The sequence below is a fragment of the Sceloporus occidentalis genome, unplaced genomic scaffold (assembly GCF_023333645.1).
Source record: "Sceloporus occidentalis isolate IW3139 unplaced genomic scaffold, rSceOcc1.0.p SCAF_377, whole genome shotgun sequence".
Lineage (NCBI taxonomy): Eukaryota > Metazoa > Chordata > Lepidosauria > Squamata > Phrynosomatidae > Sceloporus > Sceloporus occidentalis.
This window is the reverse complement of record NW_028317357.1, coordinates 72586-90792: the sequence shown is the minus strand read 5'-3', so window position 1 is coordinate 90792 and position 18207 is coordinate 72586. Positions and strand designations below refer to the sequence as shown.

General features: G+C 43.6%; 1 protein-coding gene across 1 annotated transcript; it reads left to right on the top strand.

Annotated features, from left to right (window-relative positions):
• The first annotated feature begins 4607 nt into the window (after positions 1 to 4607).
• LOC149273415 (MOB kinase activator 2-like) lies at positions 4608 to 15322 on the top strand. The gene is made up of 6 exons (XM_089506335.1): positions 4608 to 4676; positions 5011 to 5093; positions 6619 to 6770; positions 11307 to 11400; positions 14800 to 14924; positions 15045 to 15322. Exons 1-6 carry the CDS (start codon positions 4608 to 4610, stop codon positions 15320 to 15322), a joined length of 801 nt encoding a protein of 266 aa, XP_089362461.1.
• Positions 15323 to 18207: the final 2885 nt, after the last annotated feature.

The following is an 18207-nucleotide window of genomic DNA, read 5'->3' as shown; positions in this document are numbered from 1 at the left end:
GGAGTTTGGTGGAACCTTCTTTGGAAACACTTTATGAATAAGATTCTAGACCTTCTATTGGAACGCTCAGCTCTAGGTTGGTTATTTGCCCAAACCTAACCACCATGCCGTAGACCCCTGTGTAACATCTCAAGGGGAGAACACTTGTTGGTAGACCTTATATATCTCCGCTGCCTCAGAGTTGGAGGACCAACAAAGATTATATAATACTTTTTTAGAGGTGGGTGACGTGGAGAAACTCTTTGGAGGCCAAGTTTACAATCTGTCCTACCTCCAGAGGTGGAGGACCAACAGATTCTTGATGGATCATTAATGCTGCCCTAAATTCACAGGAATGAAGTGATTGCACATAATTACTCCAGATCCGATGACGTTCCTGCTTACCAAAAGAACAGACCCTGTATTAAACATTAGTCTGGCGGTTCCATGTTTGAGTTAATCATGTCTTAATGAACATGTGGAGAGGAAGCAAGAGGGGTAGGTTGACGTCCTCATGGAAGGTTATCATGGAAAGAAAGTATTCAATCATTTGGGCCAAGGTTAACCAAGTAGCGTTAACCTACAAGGCTTCTCCCTTCTGGAAACCTGCGCTATACTTGGTCCAAAAATCCAGAGCAGGGGACGAATCGAAACCAGAAAAGGAAAAGGGGCTACCCAAGAGGTATCAGTCAATCTTAAATTCAACTACAGTCCCCATAATCCCTGTCAAGCACTTGTCTGGTAGGCTGAGGATTATCAGAGTTGTTCTACAACTGCGGATAAAGATCTGCAGCATCGTATGAATCATTACACCTCTTACGTGATGAAATATGTTCAGTACATTCTTAGCGTGTGTGCGATAGGCGTACATACCCATGTGTAACACATACGCTGTACGTGAAGTTGTATTCACTAACGTGTTTTGAATGCGTGGCACGTAGACCGGCTGAGAGATGCGTGTGCGTGGAGTGTAAACACGGATGTTAGTGCAAGTTACTATGAGAACAGGAACGTTGCTGATTATCCTAAGTACATTGTCTACGGCCGGGGTGTACAGAATTCTGGGAAACAATGCAAATTCAGGTTAAAAGGAACCTCTTTTTATTTTTAGTATACAAGTTTAAAACAACTCGTAGTTTCTGCTCCAAAATAGGTTATCCATTTGTTATCTGACCCCCAATCTACTAGACACACACCCCCGCTCCTTATCATACGGCCTTTGGGGAAACAATAGAATGGCTCAGTCTTAATCGCCCAGTCTGACTCTCGAACTAATGAAAGTCTATGGAGGAACGGACTTCATTAACATCCCCGTAAAGCATCAGCTCAGAGTGGTGTTTAAGCAGGAAAGTCACCCAAAATGATATATTCTTCCATGGTACATCCTCTTCATTGGTCACTAAAGCGTAATTAGCCAAAGACGTAAACGCCACTTATTTTACCTACGGAAATACGTGGGAAAACGTGGAGCCTTCTCGGGCCGGGGCTTTCACCTGGTAATGTAACTAAAAATAGAACTCAAGTGTTTTGGATTTCTATAAATTCTAGATATTCCGGGTCATTAACCTTCGTTCTGTGCCAGATGTTCATTTTTATTATGTTAATGTTGTAGGTTATAAAGAATATAGATCATTCTCGTGGCCCGGCTGGACGTGGGGTCCCCAAATACCCCCGATACCCACTCTCACGTTTTCTGTCCCCCTGTGGTTGTTTCTCGTCGGATGGAGGTTTTCTCGTTCTGTAATAGTCAGCGATTAACCCGCAGTAATTACGCAGCAGCGTTCACAATCATTCCGCTCGTTAATTATTTATACGGAAATTCTCTCTCCTTCCGTCTGTTGGGGAGAACTAATTAGTATGCAAATAGTGCCACCGCTAGCAGCGCTGGGTATTATGTGGACGCTGGTACATGCCTCGCCACCGACAAATGCTATATTCAGGGGTGGGAAGTGCCGTGCTAAAGGGGCAGACCCACGGAAACAAATATTTCCTCCAGCATAAACCCCAGCGCTGTATACAGTAATATAACCCCCCAGCGCTGTATACAGTAATATAACCCCCAGCGCTGTATACAGTAATAACCCCCCACCGCTGTATACAGTAATATAACCCCCCACCGCTGTATACAGTAATATAACCCCCAGCACTGTATACAGTAATATACCCCCCAGCGCTGTATACAGTAATATAACCCCCAGCGCTGTATACAGTAATAACCCCCCACCGCTGTATACAGTAATATAACCCCCCACCGCTGTATACAGTAATATAACCCCCAGCACTGTATACAGTAATATAACCCCCAGCGCTGTATACAGTAATATAACCCCCCAGCGCTGTATACAGTAATATAACCCCCAGCACTGTATACAGTAATATAACCCCCCAGCGCTGTATACAGTAATATAACCCCCCAGCACTGTATACAGTAATAACCCCCAGCACTGTATACAGTAATATAACCCCCCAGCGCTGTATACAGTAATAACCCCCACCGCTGTATACAGTAATATAACCCCCTCCGCTGTATACAGTAATATAACCCTCAGCACTGTATACAGTAATATAACCCCACCCACCGCTGTATACAGTAATATAACCCCCAGCGCTGTATACAGTAATATAACCCCCAGCGCTGTATACAGTAATATAACCCCCAGCGCTGTATACAGTATAACTCCGATCGCTGTATACAGTAATATAACCCCCAGCGCTGTATACAGTATAACTCCGATCGCTGTATACAGTAATATAACCCCAGCGCTGTATACAGTAATATAACCCCCCAGCGCTGTATACAGTAATATAACCCCCAGCGCTGTATACAGTAATATAACCCCAGCGCTGTATACAGTAATATAACCCCCAGCGCTGTATACAGTAATATAACCCCCAGCACTGTATACAGTAATATAACCCTCCAGCGCTGTATACAGTAATAACCCCCAGCGCTGTATACAGTAATATAACCCCCAGCGCTGTATACAGTAATAACCCCCCAGTGCTGTATACAGTAATAACCCCCCAGCGCTGTATACAGCAATATAACCCCCAGCGCTGTATACAGTAATATAACCCCCAGCGCTGTATACATTAATATAACCCCCCAGTGCTGTATACTGTCAGCAAGTGTGTAATTAAGACGAGCCATTCTATTGTTTAACGCAGTCATTATGAATAGCTAAGATAAAAAAATGCAAATATTCTGCAGGATCCCTCAATTCTCTAAGGGGACGCGACGTAGATGTACAGGGAGCGCTGGGTGATCCCGCGTATTTATGTACATACGACTGGTGGAATGCGTTATTATTATTATTTGATGATGTAAAGAAGTTATAAGGAAATTATTACCCCCTCCTCTTTTTATAAGCAGAAGATTCCGGTTAAATAGTCCGTGCGTCTTACCTGCGATCTGGCTGTTAATTAGTAACACGGAGTCTCACTTTTCAAATTGGCTCGAACACAGCCGGCCGCTTCAGCCGCTTCCCTTTCCTGATCAGGAGGGACCGCGCATGTTGTAGGACTTTACTAATAGGCAACACCTTTTGTTTGTTTATTTGTTTTTCATCTTTATTATGTTTTTCCAGGAACAGCTAGCCTCTGAAAAACAAACATGCGCCGTACCATTTAGGGGTAGATTTTGCGTGTTTCTCTCTATTTTTAAAGCTGCTGTTCCACCTGCTCTGCTGATTCTAACACTTTCATGCAAGGTGACGTGTTCCTTACTGGGGGGGGGGGGGGGGCCGGGAAAGAGGCAAATTGATGTTAAAGTCTGTAGAATCCCCCCATGCATTTTAAAGGGGGGCACCATGAAAATTTAGAGACCTTAGCTCTCATATTCATTAAGGTGCACATGAGGGCTGGAGTGGCCCTTTAAGAGCAGTCATGTAGTGCAGACATTATAAAAGTGGCACACCGGGTATGAATACATTAAGAAAGAAGGTCCTTGCCCATAGAGCTTACAGTCTAAGCAGTGGTTGGGAGTGGGCAGACGTACAGATACAATGGAGTGAGGTGTCATTTATATGAAGGTCGAAGAGGGTTTCAGGGGATGGTTCTGGGGACAGATGGCTCATCAAGGGACTGTACCCTAAACACGGGGTATACGGACAGTATACTAGGCATAGATGCAGTGGGGGGGGCTCTTTGGTTTTCTTAAGAGGGAATGTTGTCTGCAGGGGGTGGCCATGTAAAGCGGAGGAGCTGAAGATGGCCTTTGCTGGATGTTCTGATGTCACATAGTATTGTTCCAGACCACAAAAGCTTAAATCAACAAAGAAACTCTCACGAGGAACACCTATGGAAACCCGGATTTGCCTATAGCACGGGCGGAATTTACCCCTCCCCTTTAACAAACACCTTAAAAAAGCTACAATCTGCATATCAATAGATTTTGTAAAAAAAAAAAAAAGACAAATTACTGTATCCAGAAACCACTGCGCAGCCCCAAATGCAAATGAGCTCGGTGTTACCCCATGTTAGATTTGCAGGGGGGTTTAGTCCTCTTTCTTCTATATATTTGGACTGTTTGTGAGATGTAAGTAAAGGGTGTTGTGGTGAAGGCGACTCTATAAGTGTGTAGATGCCATTTGTTGGATCTCAAATGGTTAAAAAGTGCATTGATGCCCATGCCCTGCCTACTGGCTGATCGGCCCCATTCGGCCCCCGTCTACCTGCCCGTTCCGTTTGTTCCTGCTGTAAAGACTCGAACCTTAATCAGTCGTTGGTCTCGTCTTAGATTCAGGAGCCGTATGTCTATCCCATGCATGTTTAATACCCCCGCTGTATTACCCTCTACCACTTCTGCCTGGAGGCTGTTCCACTTATCTACCACCCTCTTCCTTACATTCCATCTAAGCCTCCTGTGAGGCATGCAATGGGTTTCCAGTAAACTGGCATATTTATAATGGGGGGGGGGGGTAGGAGCTCTTTGTGTACTCAGTTTCAGTCTAACGCTTAGCATAACACAGCGGGGGTTCTCTCTCCTCTGGGCTATAAGTAGAGATGTAGTTGACATTTCTCTTCCTGCAGGTCTTTCGCCTCCTCGTCTGGATACCTGCCCCGGAGAGAATGGTTTTCCAGGCTATGGGAAAACTGCTGCGCTATAGGAAAAGGTAAGTGTTAATTCTAAATGAATTCTGAGTCCTGCGCCAGTTGTATAGCATGATCTAGAAATAGTCCAATGATACCGGACCAGAGAAAGCAAGTATCAGGAAACCAGAGACCTTGAGGTCTCCAAGAAACCCGACTAGACACTTATCGAAGTCATAGACGTACCTTGTAGACCCCCTTGAATGGAGAAAATGGGCGTTTCAACAATTTTTGTATAATTTATAGTAAAACGTGTTAGTTTTGATGCATTTCACGCACAGTGCTATACCCAGCAACGTATCAATCACCTTTATAAAAGCCTACAGTTTAAAGCGCGATCAGGAAAAAAAATTCAAGAAGCTACAGAGGTCAGCAACTTTAGGAAACGTAACAAGAAAGGTGTAACTCCTGAGCCGAGATATACATCAAAGCGCATTAAAGATTCCACGTGCGGACGCGCGGCTATGAAAGCCAAGATCAGACGGGGTCAGAAGAGATGGGACGCCGGGCAGCGTGCCCATACATTCTTTGTTAAGGTCACATGACGAGCGGCGGGGCAGAGATTAATTCCGGGAGATCCTGCATGCAGTGTCACCGGGAGAGCGCGCTCCAGAAAAATGATTTGATTACAGTCTGGAAGATTGTCTGAATTTTAACGATCTTTGCAGCATAAAAATTGTGACTTCCAATCATAAGCAGTTAGGGATTAAAGGGACGCCGACTTAACGTAAAGTCGTTTTACTTTAACGAGAGGGTGGTGGGTAAGTGGAACAGCCTCCCAGCAGAAGTGGTAGAGGGTAATACAGCGAGGGTATTAAACATGCATGGGATAGACATACGGCTCCTGGATCTAAGACGAGACCAACGACTGATTAAGGTTTGAGTCTTTACAGCAGGGGAAACGGGCGACTAGACGGGGGCCGAATGGGGCCGAGCTGCCGGCAGGTTCTTTGTTTGAATTCGCACGCCCTCGCCTTTAATACATGCGTTCATTTTAGGTCGAATTTTGGGGGGAAGCTGCGAAAAAAAGCAATAATGAATGAAATTGACATTGAGACGTTCTAATCCACCTAGATCTCCAGAGACTCTAGAACGCGTATTTTACAGAGAAATGTTATTATTTGCTCGAATTCACTGTCGCTATGTAAATATTACCAGGAAGTCGACCTTTATTTACCACGACCATATTCTCAGAAAAAGTTCCAAAAATAACACTTACAAAATCCTTAATTACGGAATAAATTAATAAGTTAATGTGTTAAAATGTTATTATTTATTCTATTAAAAACGATATAGTTGTACCGAATAGGGACCATCTTACTAATGACAGTCTATGGGGGGAGGACTTCATTAGTCCTGCCATAAAGTGTCAGCCCAGTGTGGTGTCATCCCAATATCTCATGACAATGGAGGCATTCGGAGGAGCGGATAAGGGGAGTTTCTTGGAACATAACGAGATAAGAGCCACTTTTCTTTTGTAGTAGACTTGACTTTTGTGTAGAAAAGTAAATTTAATGGCCGGAGGATAATATTTATTTTCTCTTTAAGGACGGACTCTCCCAGCAAGAAGACACAGCCGGAAAACGAGAAGCTTTACCTGGAGCCTCGGCACACGGCCGCCCGGGTTGTCGATGCCGATATCCTGATGCTGGTGGCTTTGCCCAAGGGGCTTAATGTGGACGAGTGGCTGGCGAGCAATGGTACGTGAGTATTCTCTAAGGGTTATCGTTCTAGACTGGAAGCTGGCTGATTGGCTGTTTTCCAAGCCCATAATGGATCTATAGCCGGGCGGTTTCATAGTCACCCTTAAAAACAGTGGGGGGGGGGGGGTTGCTTCATCACCATTGAAACAGAGCTCTGTTTCAGTTGAGCTTAGAAAAAAAAAAGTAGGTTCAATTGGTTGCATCTGATGAGCTATAAACATCACCTGAGATAGGACTCAACTAGACATCTTCGCACCATGGAAATGGGCAGGAAAAAGAGCGCTAAGTAACAAAGCTGCTTCTTCAAATTGGTGGCAGCGATGGGATTTTGTCTGTAGATTGACTATAAGTATTGTTCTGTCTCAGTGCTGCAATCTACAAGGACCCTAGTGGTCCTGGAGTTGTGAGACCACCAGAGATTGTAATGTTATCATTAGAATAATAATGTATTTTATTCTCACAGTTTATTTTATAAAGCCGTTCCCTGCTGTTTCTATACACATTATCGGGGCTTTTAGGGCTGTAGAACCCTGCAAACATTCTGACCTCCTAGAGAAGAGGGGTGTCAGGGATTTGGGGACCAAAGAGGGACTGGTCCTCCTAAACATAGACAGTTGGGAGGTATGTCGTAATCTGGCTCCGGATTACTCCTCGAGATGGAATGTGTGATTAAGTTCGGGTTTCCGCTTACGTCTATTGTCACATTAGGAGTAAATATCCTGCGCCGCGCGCTGTCGTACGTACAGGAGCGCTAAGCAAACATCAGACTTGTCGATAAGGGGGTTAAAAATCCTGCTCTCCAGAAATTCGGACGGTTCTAGCATAGAACGTCAGACTTTATTATCCGGAACAGCAAAAGAGACAATGAATAGGGGAGTGCTGGTAACCTCGTGAAACAAGCAGTGCGGATCTCACTAGAGGTTGTAAAAGCCCCGGCGGGTAAATACTTACATCCTGTTCTCTAGTACGTAACCCCTGAAGATCAGGTCTCACCGCCGCCACCCGTTGTTAGTCAACAATTTTCTTTAAGTGTCTTTGCAAACAAGGGGGGGGGGGTGTTTCCTGTTTTGTTAAGACCCTGCATGATAAGCCCTGGCGAAATTAACCCTTAACCCCTTAAGCACAAAGTATTGTGAGCCCGTACATGTACGGCTTTGGTCGTGAAGGGGTTAAAAAACCATTGTACGTGAAACTAAATAATAGCAAAGCACATTTTCTGTCTTTTTTTTTTTTTTTTTTAAACGGATTCTGATGTCCCAAAAGAGGCAGGAGGAAAAAAAACCCACTTTATTTTCAATTTTAATTTCCATTTTTTATGAATTAGGCCTCATGATTTACAGCGGTGCCATCGAGCGAGCGCCGAAGAGTCCTAGCCGTAAAGAGCTCTAAGCACCGGCAGTCCGTAAAGAATTCCCCCGTCCGGTTTTTTCCCATCTCTTACGTGTTGTTCATATCATCCATATTTAGCCAGGATTTTGTTCTGTGATTCTGTTTATAGAGTCGGATTAACCCTTTAGGGGTTGTTTTTATATCATTTTTGTATTTCCTGCTGCTGGTGTGGAGATCCCGTTAGGCTCCCGCTGTTGATTGGTAACGGATACGCTGTGACCCTGGAAGCATCTCGGGGGGTCTTTCTCCTTGGGCTTGGTCGATGAGCTCTAACGACCCACGCGGGGAGCTCGTGGAAGCCGCGTTACGTCAGCGGCAGGTCGGAGCCGCCGTTCTGATTGTATAAGCAATAAGTTTCCAGACCTACTGACCACCGAGCACCAATCCCAGCTGCCGATGAAACCGGATCAATGAAGCTTTCTCCTTGACGAAGGTCCTCTGGGTAGCTTAGTGTAAGCATCTTTAAAGCTGCCGTTCCACCTACTCTGCGGAATTTTACTCTTATAACCAAACACGGCTTTGGAAACCTCACTCCCAGCCCTGCCGGACGCTCAGTCCCTTCCCAGAAGTAATTGTTACATCACATAAGATCTTATCTCCTCGGTAATTAATGCCAGGGACACTTAATTGTCACGTGGCACAAAAAGCAGACACCGATAGGCTGTTGACGTAGAAATGGGCGACATGTCATAGCAGACAACTAGTCTTTCGTTTTAGCTTTTTAAGGCACTATATGCCTACCCCATGAATGTTTAAATTCTCTCACTGTATTAGCCTCTACCGCTTCTGCTGAGCAGTCATTCCACTTATCTACCACCTTCTCAGATTTCACAGCATGTAAGCTGGAATTTTTTATAACAAAAAAAAAATAAATAGCGTGGAGGGAAAAAAAAAAAGATAACACAAGATATACAAGATTGAATTTTGTGTATGGCCTTTTTATAGCGTGGGTTGCCTAAAGCCTGTTAATCCTCTGTGTTTCCTGCTTTTTCCTCCCCGGCTTTGCGTTCCATTCTAATTACTTCTTAAAGACCGAGGTGTCCGTCCTCGGCCCTGTGAATTTTGCCGGCTCGTTAGAAGTTTTAATTAGACTTGCTCATCGCGGTGATTATTCGTGGTGTAACATTACCCCGGTATTAGGGTAAACTAACTCCAGGGTGCATTCCGAGGCTTTTATTATCTTATTATTACTAGTCGCTTATCGGTTACGTCATGGTATGTTATAGTTACGTTTCCTGTTTCCTCTCAATCCATAAATGACTAATTTTTATATTAGACGCGTATTTATTTTATTTTTTACATTTTTTATTATTTTTATTTATTTATTTTTAAACTAACAAAAAATAAACAAAAAAATGTCTGTTCTATCATCATTTTTATGGGGGCTTCAAAATATCTTAAATAATCCGTCCCAAGCTTCATCCTGTTGAATGATTAGGCCAGAGGCACACAATTCAAGCAGCCAATCGGTGGCAGGGATGCGCACAGGGGTCCTAACTATATTCATTAATACAAAGTCTATGCCTCCCAGCTGTCCCGCTTTGCAGGGGACAGTCCAGCTTTTCGGGACAGAGGCAGAGCTCGGCAGGAGACGTGGGTTCGGGGCCGTGATCCCGATTTCATTCTCTGGTGTCTGGGGCAGAGAATGCGTACTGCACATGTGCAGATTTCTGCACATGCTCAGTAGCGCTGCCAGTTTGAGTGACACTCTACCTCCCAAGCTCCGCCCCCAGCACCCCGATTGGCTGGGTTTTGACATTGGGAGGTCTTTCTATTCCTAATTTTTTTTTTTTAACCTAATGTTTTATTTTGATCTATAACAAAAAATAAATAAATTTAAAAAAAAAATCATTTAATTAACTTCCCCATTTGCTGGATTTTTGGGGTGAAAGCACACAGAATGTTCTCGTAACGGGCAGCGTTTTCTCATTCTCTGCCGGTGGCCGAGACGCAGAAAAATAACAAAATTAAATGATTTTTTACACCCTGTAGGGCAGACTGCTAACCCTTTCAGTGCCAGGGAGAGCACATACTATGTTGCCATAAGTGGTTCATGGGAGAGATGGACGGTGAAAGGGGTATTGAATGACTACCTGCCCCTAGAGGGGCTTTTAATGGGCTTACATAACTCTGTATTGTCATGGTTTCAGCGTTGGCTATATAATATCAGACTCTGATTGCATGCAAGCTGATAAAAGAAGGACTCAAAAGTCTCGTTGTCGATTTAACGCAGATCAGAGGCGCTAAGAAGCCCAGCTCTTGAACGTCAGCTTCTCCTCCCCGTCCTTCATAACATGTTTTCTCCTCTCTCCTTGTCCTCCGGTCGGGGAAGAGACGTCTGTGTTTGCTTCTGTGTGGCAGCAGCCGGGTATAATATAGAATTCTGGCCGCGATGAGACCGCAGAGACAGCGCTTCGGGTTATAAATAAACGGCGCCTGTATTGAGCATCCCGTTTAACCCCGCGGTGAGGGAGTCGGGTTGCGGATGATTTCATATTTCAGAATAAGGCCGGGTCATAAACGGCAGGAACCCTTCAAACTCGGATCCTGAGCCGCGGCGGACTACAAATCCCAGCACTCTCGGCTACCTATCAGTCTGGCTTTTACCCGGGGTAGAAATGTTCCCCGAGTGAGCTATAAGGAGAATTTCTTAGCGAGGCCGTACTGTCCCTTTAACGCCCTTTGTCTGCAGTAATGTTAGTTTGAGTAATCGCTGTATGGCGTTTCGCTGTTTAAACAAGCGCAGCCGCACCGGTCCTATTAATAGGAGATTCCCGCTGATATGGAAAAGCACTTAAATATTCCGTAAATCATAGCTTAGAGCCGGCAGCGTCTGCAATAACATCCAGCAGCTTCTGGGTTTCGTCAGAGGGGGTGGAAGAACATTACAACATGGGCATTTTTTAAAAGAATATAAAAATTACTTAAAGTCCCAGCTTCCTATTAGTAGGCAAGGGTTAAAAAAAATGGGTAATCTTAATGTGCAGATCAGATTAATCGTCGATATATCTGTTTATTTTCTACCTGCTTTTGTGTTATTGTATTTATTTTATTTATTTTATTATTATTATTATTATTTTTTATTATTATTAGTATTTATTTATTTATTTTTTTGGTCTCATCGTATTCTTGTTTATTTTTCAGCCTCTGCCTTCTACAATCACGTCAGCCTGTTTTATGGATCCATCTCAGAATTCTGCACAGCAACATCTTGCCCCACGATGAAAGCCTGGTCAACGTAAGTATGGAACCCTTACCCCTCACCAAACCGAGAGTTCCTGCTCAATCACCACACTGAGCTGATGCTTTATGGCAATGCTAATGAAGTCCGTCCCTCCATAGACTTTCATTAGTCAGGGAGTCCGACTGGGCGATTAAGACTGAGTCATTCTTTTCTTTACCACAGGCAGTCGGGGTGTTTGTTTAGTAGATTAGCCTGGGGGGGGGGCGTAGCTACTGTTCTGTCCCTTTAAAAATGGATCCTACCTCCGCTTGGCATCTAGCCTGGGCTAAAAATAAAAAGAGAGAAAATTGAGATCATAAAATGTCTGCGCTAAATTTAACTGCGTTCCCTGCGGATTGTAGCACCTCTTTATTGGTCCAACATAAACATTACGCAGAGATTTTGACGTTAATTAGCCTTCCCACCCTCCATGTTTAACCCTTCGTGTACCACGGCGTCAATCCGAACGACGGCAAAAAAAGAATAAAAAAATTGGCTTTGGTTCATAAACTGTTTCAAACAAGGAAATGAACGTTTGGAAAAGAATGAAGCCTCGTCTGGCAACAAAACCACAAAGTGGAGGTGGCCGACACAGACGCTTAACTCTCAGTCCGATTAGTAGTCACGGGCAATATAGAGCCTTAGCCATACTGGCCGGCGGGCCTGGACGGTCCATCTGGTGCACCGGTGGCCGGTAGGGCCACATAATTACCATACATAACCCTTTTTATCTCCTGTGTAACTGCAATGGATACATGTCTGTCAGGCCCTGGGGGCCACTTGCAGAATTAATGAAAAAAAATCCTTTAATTTTCCATTATATAAAAAAATAAATACATTTTAAAAAAAACCTTTTAGCACTAGATGGCCATTCAGCTTATTTGTATTGAGCTACATTTTAACTCAAAGGGTTAACGGACCTCGTAGATCCTTGCCAGATCTCGCCTGACTCTCTGTTTTGATTGGTTGTTTTCCACTAAATCCCGAGCGCTTAAACGTGCGTATTTTGGTTTGTTTTTTTGCCTTTTTTATTGGTAAAAAAAATGTTGATTTTTGAATACGTTCAAAAAAACTATAGTTTCGGCTACGTTTTTTAAATACGTTTTTTTCTGGACATGCGCGTCCGGAGCTTCTTCAGTATTGGCAGAGGAAATGTTTTCCTCCTTCCCGTGTTACTGTGTCTAACCCTACGGCCGGTTGTTGATGTCGAAGGTAACAACGGGAAGTTATGTAAAGAAGACAAACCCATCCGTGGAATTTTATTTGTCTTTCGGCGATACGAGAACGGCGGTAAAAACCCGGCAGAAACTTCCTGGATACACACCCGGGGGGGCAAAAAATATATATTTGCATAAATGCCCCGAGTTGTGGGGTAAAACGGCTTTAAAATATTGGGTGTAATATGTACCTGTATATAATACATATTCTACAACAAATCTCCCAGCAGATCGGCCCAATCCGGCCCCCGTCTAGTCGCCCGTTTCTCCTGCTGTAAAGACTTGAACCTTAATCAGTCGTTGGTCTCGTCTTAGATTCACGAGCCGTATGCCGATCCGATGCACGTTTAGAATCTACCACCTCTGCTGGGAGGAAGAGCTGTTATAAGCTGAGATCACGAAGCTTTATATATGTAAAAAGAAATGCTTGGAATAGCTATCTTCTTATGGGATTTTCGACAATACCCATCATGCCCCCCCCGAGAGACTTGACTCCAGCGCCACGCGTGTCCACGGGCTATGTAAAGGAGGCTTTGTTGATAAGGAGTTGCCAAGAAACCTCCATACACAGTAACAGCTGAGTGCCCTAATGAATTATAATTAGCCGTCCTTGCACCTGCTGCCTGCTTTGCTTGGAATGAGAGGGTTCTGGAGAACACGCATCCTCTTCTGGATTTAGCGTTTAATATACGGCCGACCTGGTGGCTCTATCTCAATGCGCTGAATCCAACATGGACGTGCGGCCATCAGGATGACCAACCTGTCCATTGCGTAATCCACTCGGCGTAACCAATTCCCATTGGGTGGCAGCCTGCCAGTATGGGAGCACATATAGGAAGTAGTCAACCTCAGTGGGTTCGACAAAGCTTTGGTCTGGACAAGTTGGACTGAAATACCATAAACATTGGGTTTCACCTGATGGCAGTAATGATGACCCCACCACCAATGGTACTTTGGCTGGAGGCATTATGGGGTTGGATGTTGGAATAGTTATTCGTATTTAACCAGTTTGCCTAAACCCCAGCCCCTGTGGTGCTCAGTGAGCGTGCGCTCCATCAAATTCCCACTTGGAATGGTGAGGTCTTTTTGAAGGAGTCACTGAGAACATGGAGCATTTTGTGATCCATCTTCAGCTGCACCATATTGGCACCTGGTAGATGCCACTCATTCCGGATGGCCTGCTAGAACTTGGGAATAAACCCACATTTCCTGTTTTGTTTTTCTTTAAAAAAAACGCATGTTTGGGCAGGCATGAGCGTGATGTTTATGTGAACGCTATCCGTAAGAGCTGACATTAGTGACTTTTTTGTTGAGTAAACACTGACGCCCACATCAAGAATGCAGAAAGTCTGAAGCGCCTTCACATAATAATAAAATAATTCCTGCCTGTAGTAGCAGAAAGGAAACCATTCTCAGTTTGACGGCCAAATTTACCCAATAAAAGGTCTTTTGATATGCGATACCCTCACTGTAGGTGTACTTTGACCCAAGGTGTGGTCTTCAGCTTCAGACGCATGTTCAGAAGGTTCGGTGGGACATCTTTGGCTTTATTTGTCACATGAATCAGAGCCAAACCTGAAATATGGATCATGCCTCTCTGGAAAGCAGTGCGGACTATAAGAGCTGACATGAAATGGGTTTATAAAGGGTCATCGAGTATCCAATTTGTAGTAAAAAATGAGTATTGATGATGATGATGATCAGCGGTGTAGGGTTTGTTGAGGAAGAACAATGAACTGATGATTATCAGAGTTGAGTAATTTTTTTTCGTCTTCTGAGAAGTAACAATGTTCTTGCATCCTCGAAAGTTCTAGTATTAATACGCACACATGGTATGGTCCATTTATGAAGGAGACCCTGGGAAAGTGTGTGACTCTATAGACCCTGCACTTCTAAACCACACTACCAGAGGGCCACTCCGTTAGGCTGGTGCTTCTGTGTATCTCCTGACGTAAAGTTTGGGGGGAAAACATCGGTGGAAGGCTACATGATCACCCAATGTTCCACAAGCATAATATTAAGATAGGTTTTTTCGTGATTGGGGAGGCAATTTTGGGTGACTTTACTGATATTTTGTCTACAAAGAGGTGGTGTTTACTCCAGGGGACAAACCGTTTTAATATTAAACACAGTTTCTAAAACAGGAGACTTTCGATCATTTTTTTTTTTTAAGCCAGTTTGTACGGTCGGGTTTTAGGCAATATCATTGGACGGACGAAAAAGGGAGGAAAAGGAAGTGTTCAGCCCCCCAGTACGCAGACTACGCCATCAGCATTATTCAGAAACTCCTTACGGACGAAGATCTCGTTCCCACAAAGCACAGTAAGTGTCCAAACGTCCCTCTGATCCCTGAATTGTTTTTAAAGTGACCTCATCGTACTTTAACCCATTAAAAAAGAGCAGTTTTTCCAACGAGATATTTCATTTTTGTCTCTTTGACAGGCAAAGAGTTTCCGAAGTCCTTCAGACCGGCCATACAGAAGACCTTCCGCCTACTCTTCCATCTTCTTGGTCACATCTACTCTTGCCACTTCAAAACAGTGGTCCACCTGGAACTGCACCCCCACCTAAACACCCTGTACCTCCACCTCCTGCTTTTCTGCGCAGAATTCCACCTCCTCGATTCAAAGGAAATGGCTTTGAGCGAGGATCTGACCTCAGCTCTCATCAGATCTGGTCCATCGCCTAGGAGCTCAGGAACCCAATCCAGAAACACCTGATCAATCGCAAAGAACGGACTTTCGAAAACGTCTCTACTGCCGCGAGAAAATGCCTTACCTTATACAGCACAGCAATAATATAAGTGCATATTTACGTTAAATCTTTTTTCATGGAGTATTATGCGCGGGGGCTTCTTGCTCGAGCGATGGTTGCTAGATGTTTAAATGCATGGAGGAGGGTGGACTTCTCTATTCCGCGGAGAGCTTGTCGGCTCTGGAGAGTCAAAAAACGCCTATAAAATAAATACAAATAACTGGGGGCATCCTGGCTGGGAGGGCTTTTTACCTTAAATCCGAGGAACCGTGAGCCCCAGTCATGGAAGATAGGGGGTCGACGCAGGCCAAATCACTATGGCCATGTAACATGCTGGCATCAACGCTGGACCTGACCGCCTCTGCCTATCAAAGGACTCCAACATTTAAAGTGACATTTTTTTTTTATTCTTTTTAATTTTTTTTTATTTTATTCCTCTGAAAATTCTTTTTATTTTTTTCTTGGTGAATATTCTTCTATGTGGAAGAACCGGCTTTGAAAAATGAACGGACTTAAATTCGACAAGATCGGACGTTCCTATAAACGCTATTTTTTATTTGATGGATATTTATCACATCGGTTATATTCCAATATATATGAATATATATATATATATGTGTGTGTGTGTATATATATAGATATATATATATATATATATATACATACATTTCCAGGTTTTTTTTTTTTTATTGGGGACTTGTTACTTTTTTAAAGAAAAAACTAAGCACTTAACTTTTGTAATTTATTAATTTTAAGTAAAGAAAAAAAAATTTTAAGAATTTCTTGTATTTGATTTTTATTGATTTATTGTTTTTCACGAAATAATTATTTAAATATCAGGTTACGTTCCAACCCCAGGCACTCAAAGGTCCGGAAGCTAAAAATAAAACCATACGTAGTGTACGGGAAAAGAAGCCGATCTATATATTTAGCTATATATTTACTGGCGGTTGTTATTAGTAACGGGGTCATATATTTTACATGTAAACCAAAACATTTGACTACAATCTTCTCTGTGTTCTAAAAAGAAAACTGTGTGTTCTACCCGCTGTTACCCGAGACGTGTGAAGAATAATCAAGGATCGCCCCAAACTTTTTGTAAGGGGGCATCACCCTGATTTTATTTACTTTTTTTTTAAAATAGAATTATATGTAGGAAAAGTGATTTTAAGCAAATACAGTCAGCTTGCATGTAAAGCGGGTCAAATGTATAAGCAGTTTAGAACTTTTACCTAGAACTGCTTTTTAATACAACTTTTGTATTCTGTGTCTTTTTTAATATGGGCTTTATTTATTTCATACCAACAGTCCCGGTTTTCCTGGCACAGTCCCGATTTTCAGACACGGCCCCGATATGGAAGGGCAGACTCAGTTTGGGTCTCAGGGTGCCAAGACCCTGTTAAACCTTCTTAACCATTTCTATAAGTTAACGCCGGGCCCCCCGTTTGTAATAAACAGAACTGAACTCACAGAAGCCGGGATGCTCAGCGAGACTCGTGGAAGTTTGTAGAGCGCTAATCCCTGAGTTTGTCTTCTGCTAAACACGGGGATTAATGTATGCGCCCCTGTGAATGTTTTAAACAAAAACATTGACGTACGGAATACTTCGCTCAGTTTCCTTATAATCCGATTGCCTTTACTCTCAAAGAGACCTAACGCTACTCGCCTATAACATTTTATGTTTTGTACTCTACTGTTTAAAGGTTTGGGGTCACTTAGCTGAAAACAAGGACACTTCTGGCTGTAACATAAAAAGGTTTTCCAGTGATCAATTAGCCTTTTAAACTTTAACTTGGATCAGCGAACACAACGTGCCATTGGAACACAGGAGTGATGGGAGTGATAAAGGGCCATTGGAACACAGGAGTGATGGGAGTGATAAAGGGTCATTGGAACACAGGAGTGATGGGAGTGATAAAGGGCCATTGGAACACAGAAGTGATGGGAGTGATAAAGGGCCACTGGAACACAGGAGTGATGGGAGTGATAAAGGGCCATTGGAACACAGGAGTGATGGGAGTGATCAAAGGCCACTGGAACTCAGGAGTGATGGGAGTGATCCAGGGCCATTGGAACACAGGAGTGATGGGAGTGATAAAGGGCCATTGGAACCCAGGAGTGATGGGAGTGATAAAGGGCCATTGGAACACAGGAGTGATGGGAGTTAAATACAGTAAAAAAAGTGGAATGTGCGGTGTCTCACGTACTTTGCCCAGCAAGGATATCATTATTTATATGAGATCAGTGCGGCTGTCTCAATAATCTCTGTTATGGAAAATTAAAAGGGGTTAACTGTCAGATGAGTATAATCCTTTGATGGTGTTTACCAGGTAAAATGCTTTGGCAAACCGATAACTAAAACCCACCAGGGGCGCAGACCTTTCCATCACATCACTTTCAGACGCAGAAGCTTAGAATTGAAAGCTAAATACATAAGTCTGTTGGCCACGGGGTAAATCGTTCATCTCAAAGGGCAATGCTCTATTGCCCACTGGTGGCCGGAGCTGGCATTACAAGGTTAAAATGTTAGGATACAAAATTTCAGCATGTGGCTAACATAAAATCTATTGTTTCCCACACCCAAAACCTTCACAGATTCTAAAGAGTGGGTGCAGTCAGTCTGCCCGTTCACAAGATTTGAATGTCTCGTGGTCTCCTCGCTGACCCATAACGTCAGGAAGGGTCTCAAAGAGGGGATGACCGTAACAAGTATTTCGGCCAGTGAAGCGAGTCAACCAACCCTTGAGCCGAAGAGCCACCTTGTGGTGCTCAGCTTTATGGGGTGGCCACGTGGTGGCTGTTTTGGTGGCGTGGACAGCAACACAGCTCCCTAGGCTGGTCAGGGGAGGTC

Coding starts and splice junctions, on each gene's coding strand:
- LOC149273415 (XM_089506335.1), top strand. CDS start 4,608: ATGCCCTGCCTACTGGCTGATCGGCCCCATTCGGCCCCCGTCTACCTG. Junction 4,677..5,010: donor CCGTTCCGTTTGTTCCTGCT/GTAAAGACTCGA, acceptor CTCTTCCTGCAG/GTCTTTCGCCTCCTCGTCTG. Junction 14,925..15,044: donor TCTCGTTCCCACAAAGCACA/GTAAGTGTCCAA, acceptor TCTCTTTGACAG/GCAAAGAGTTTCCGAAGTCC.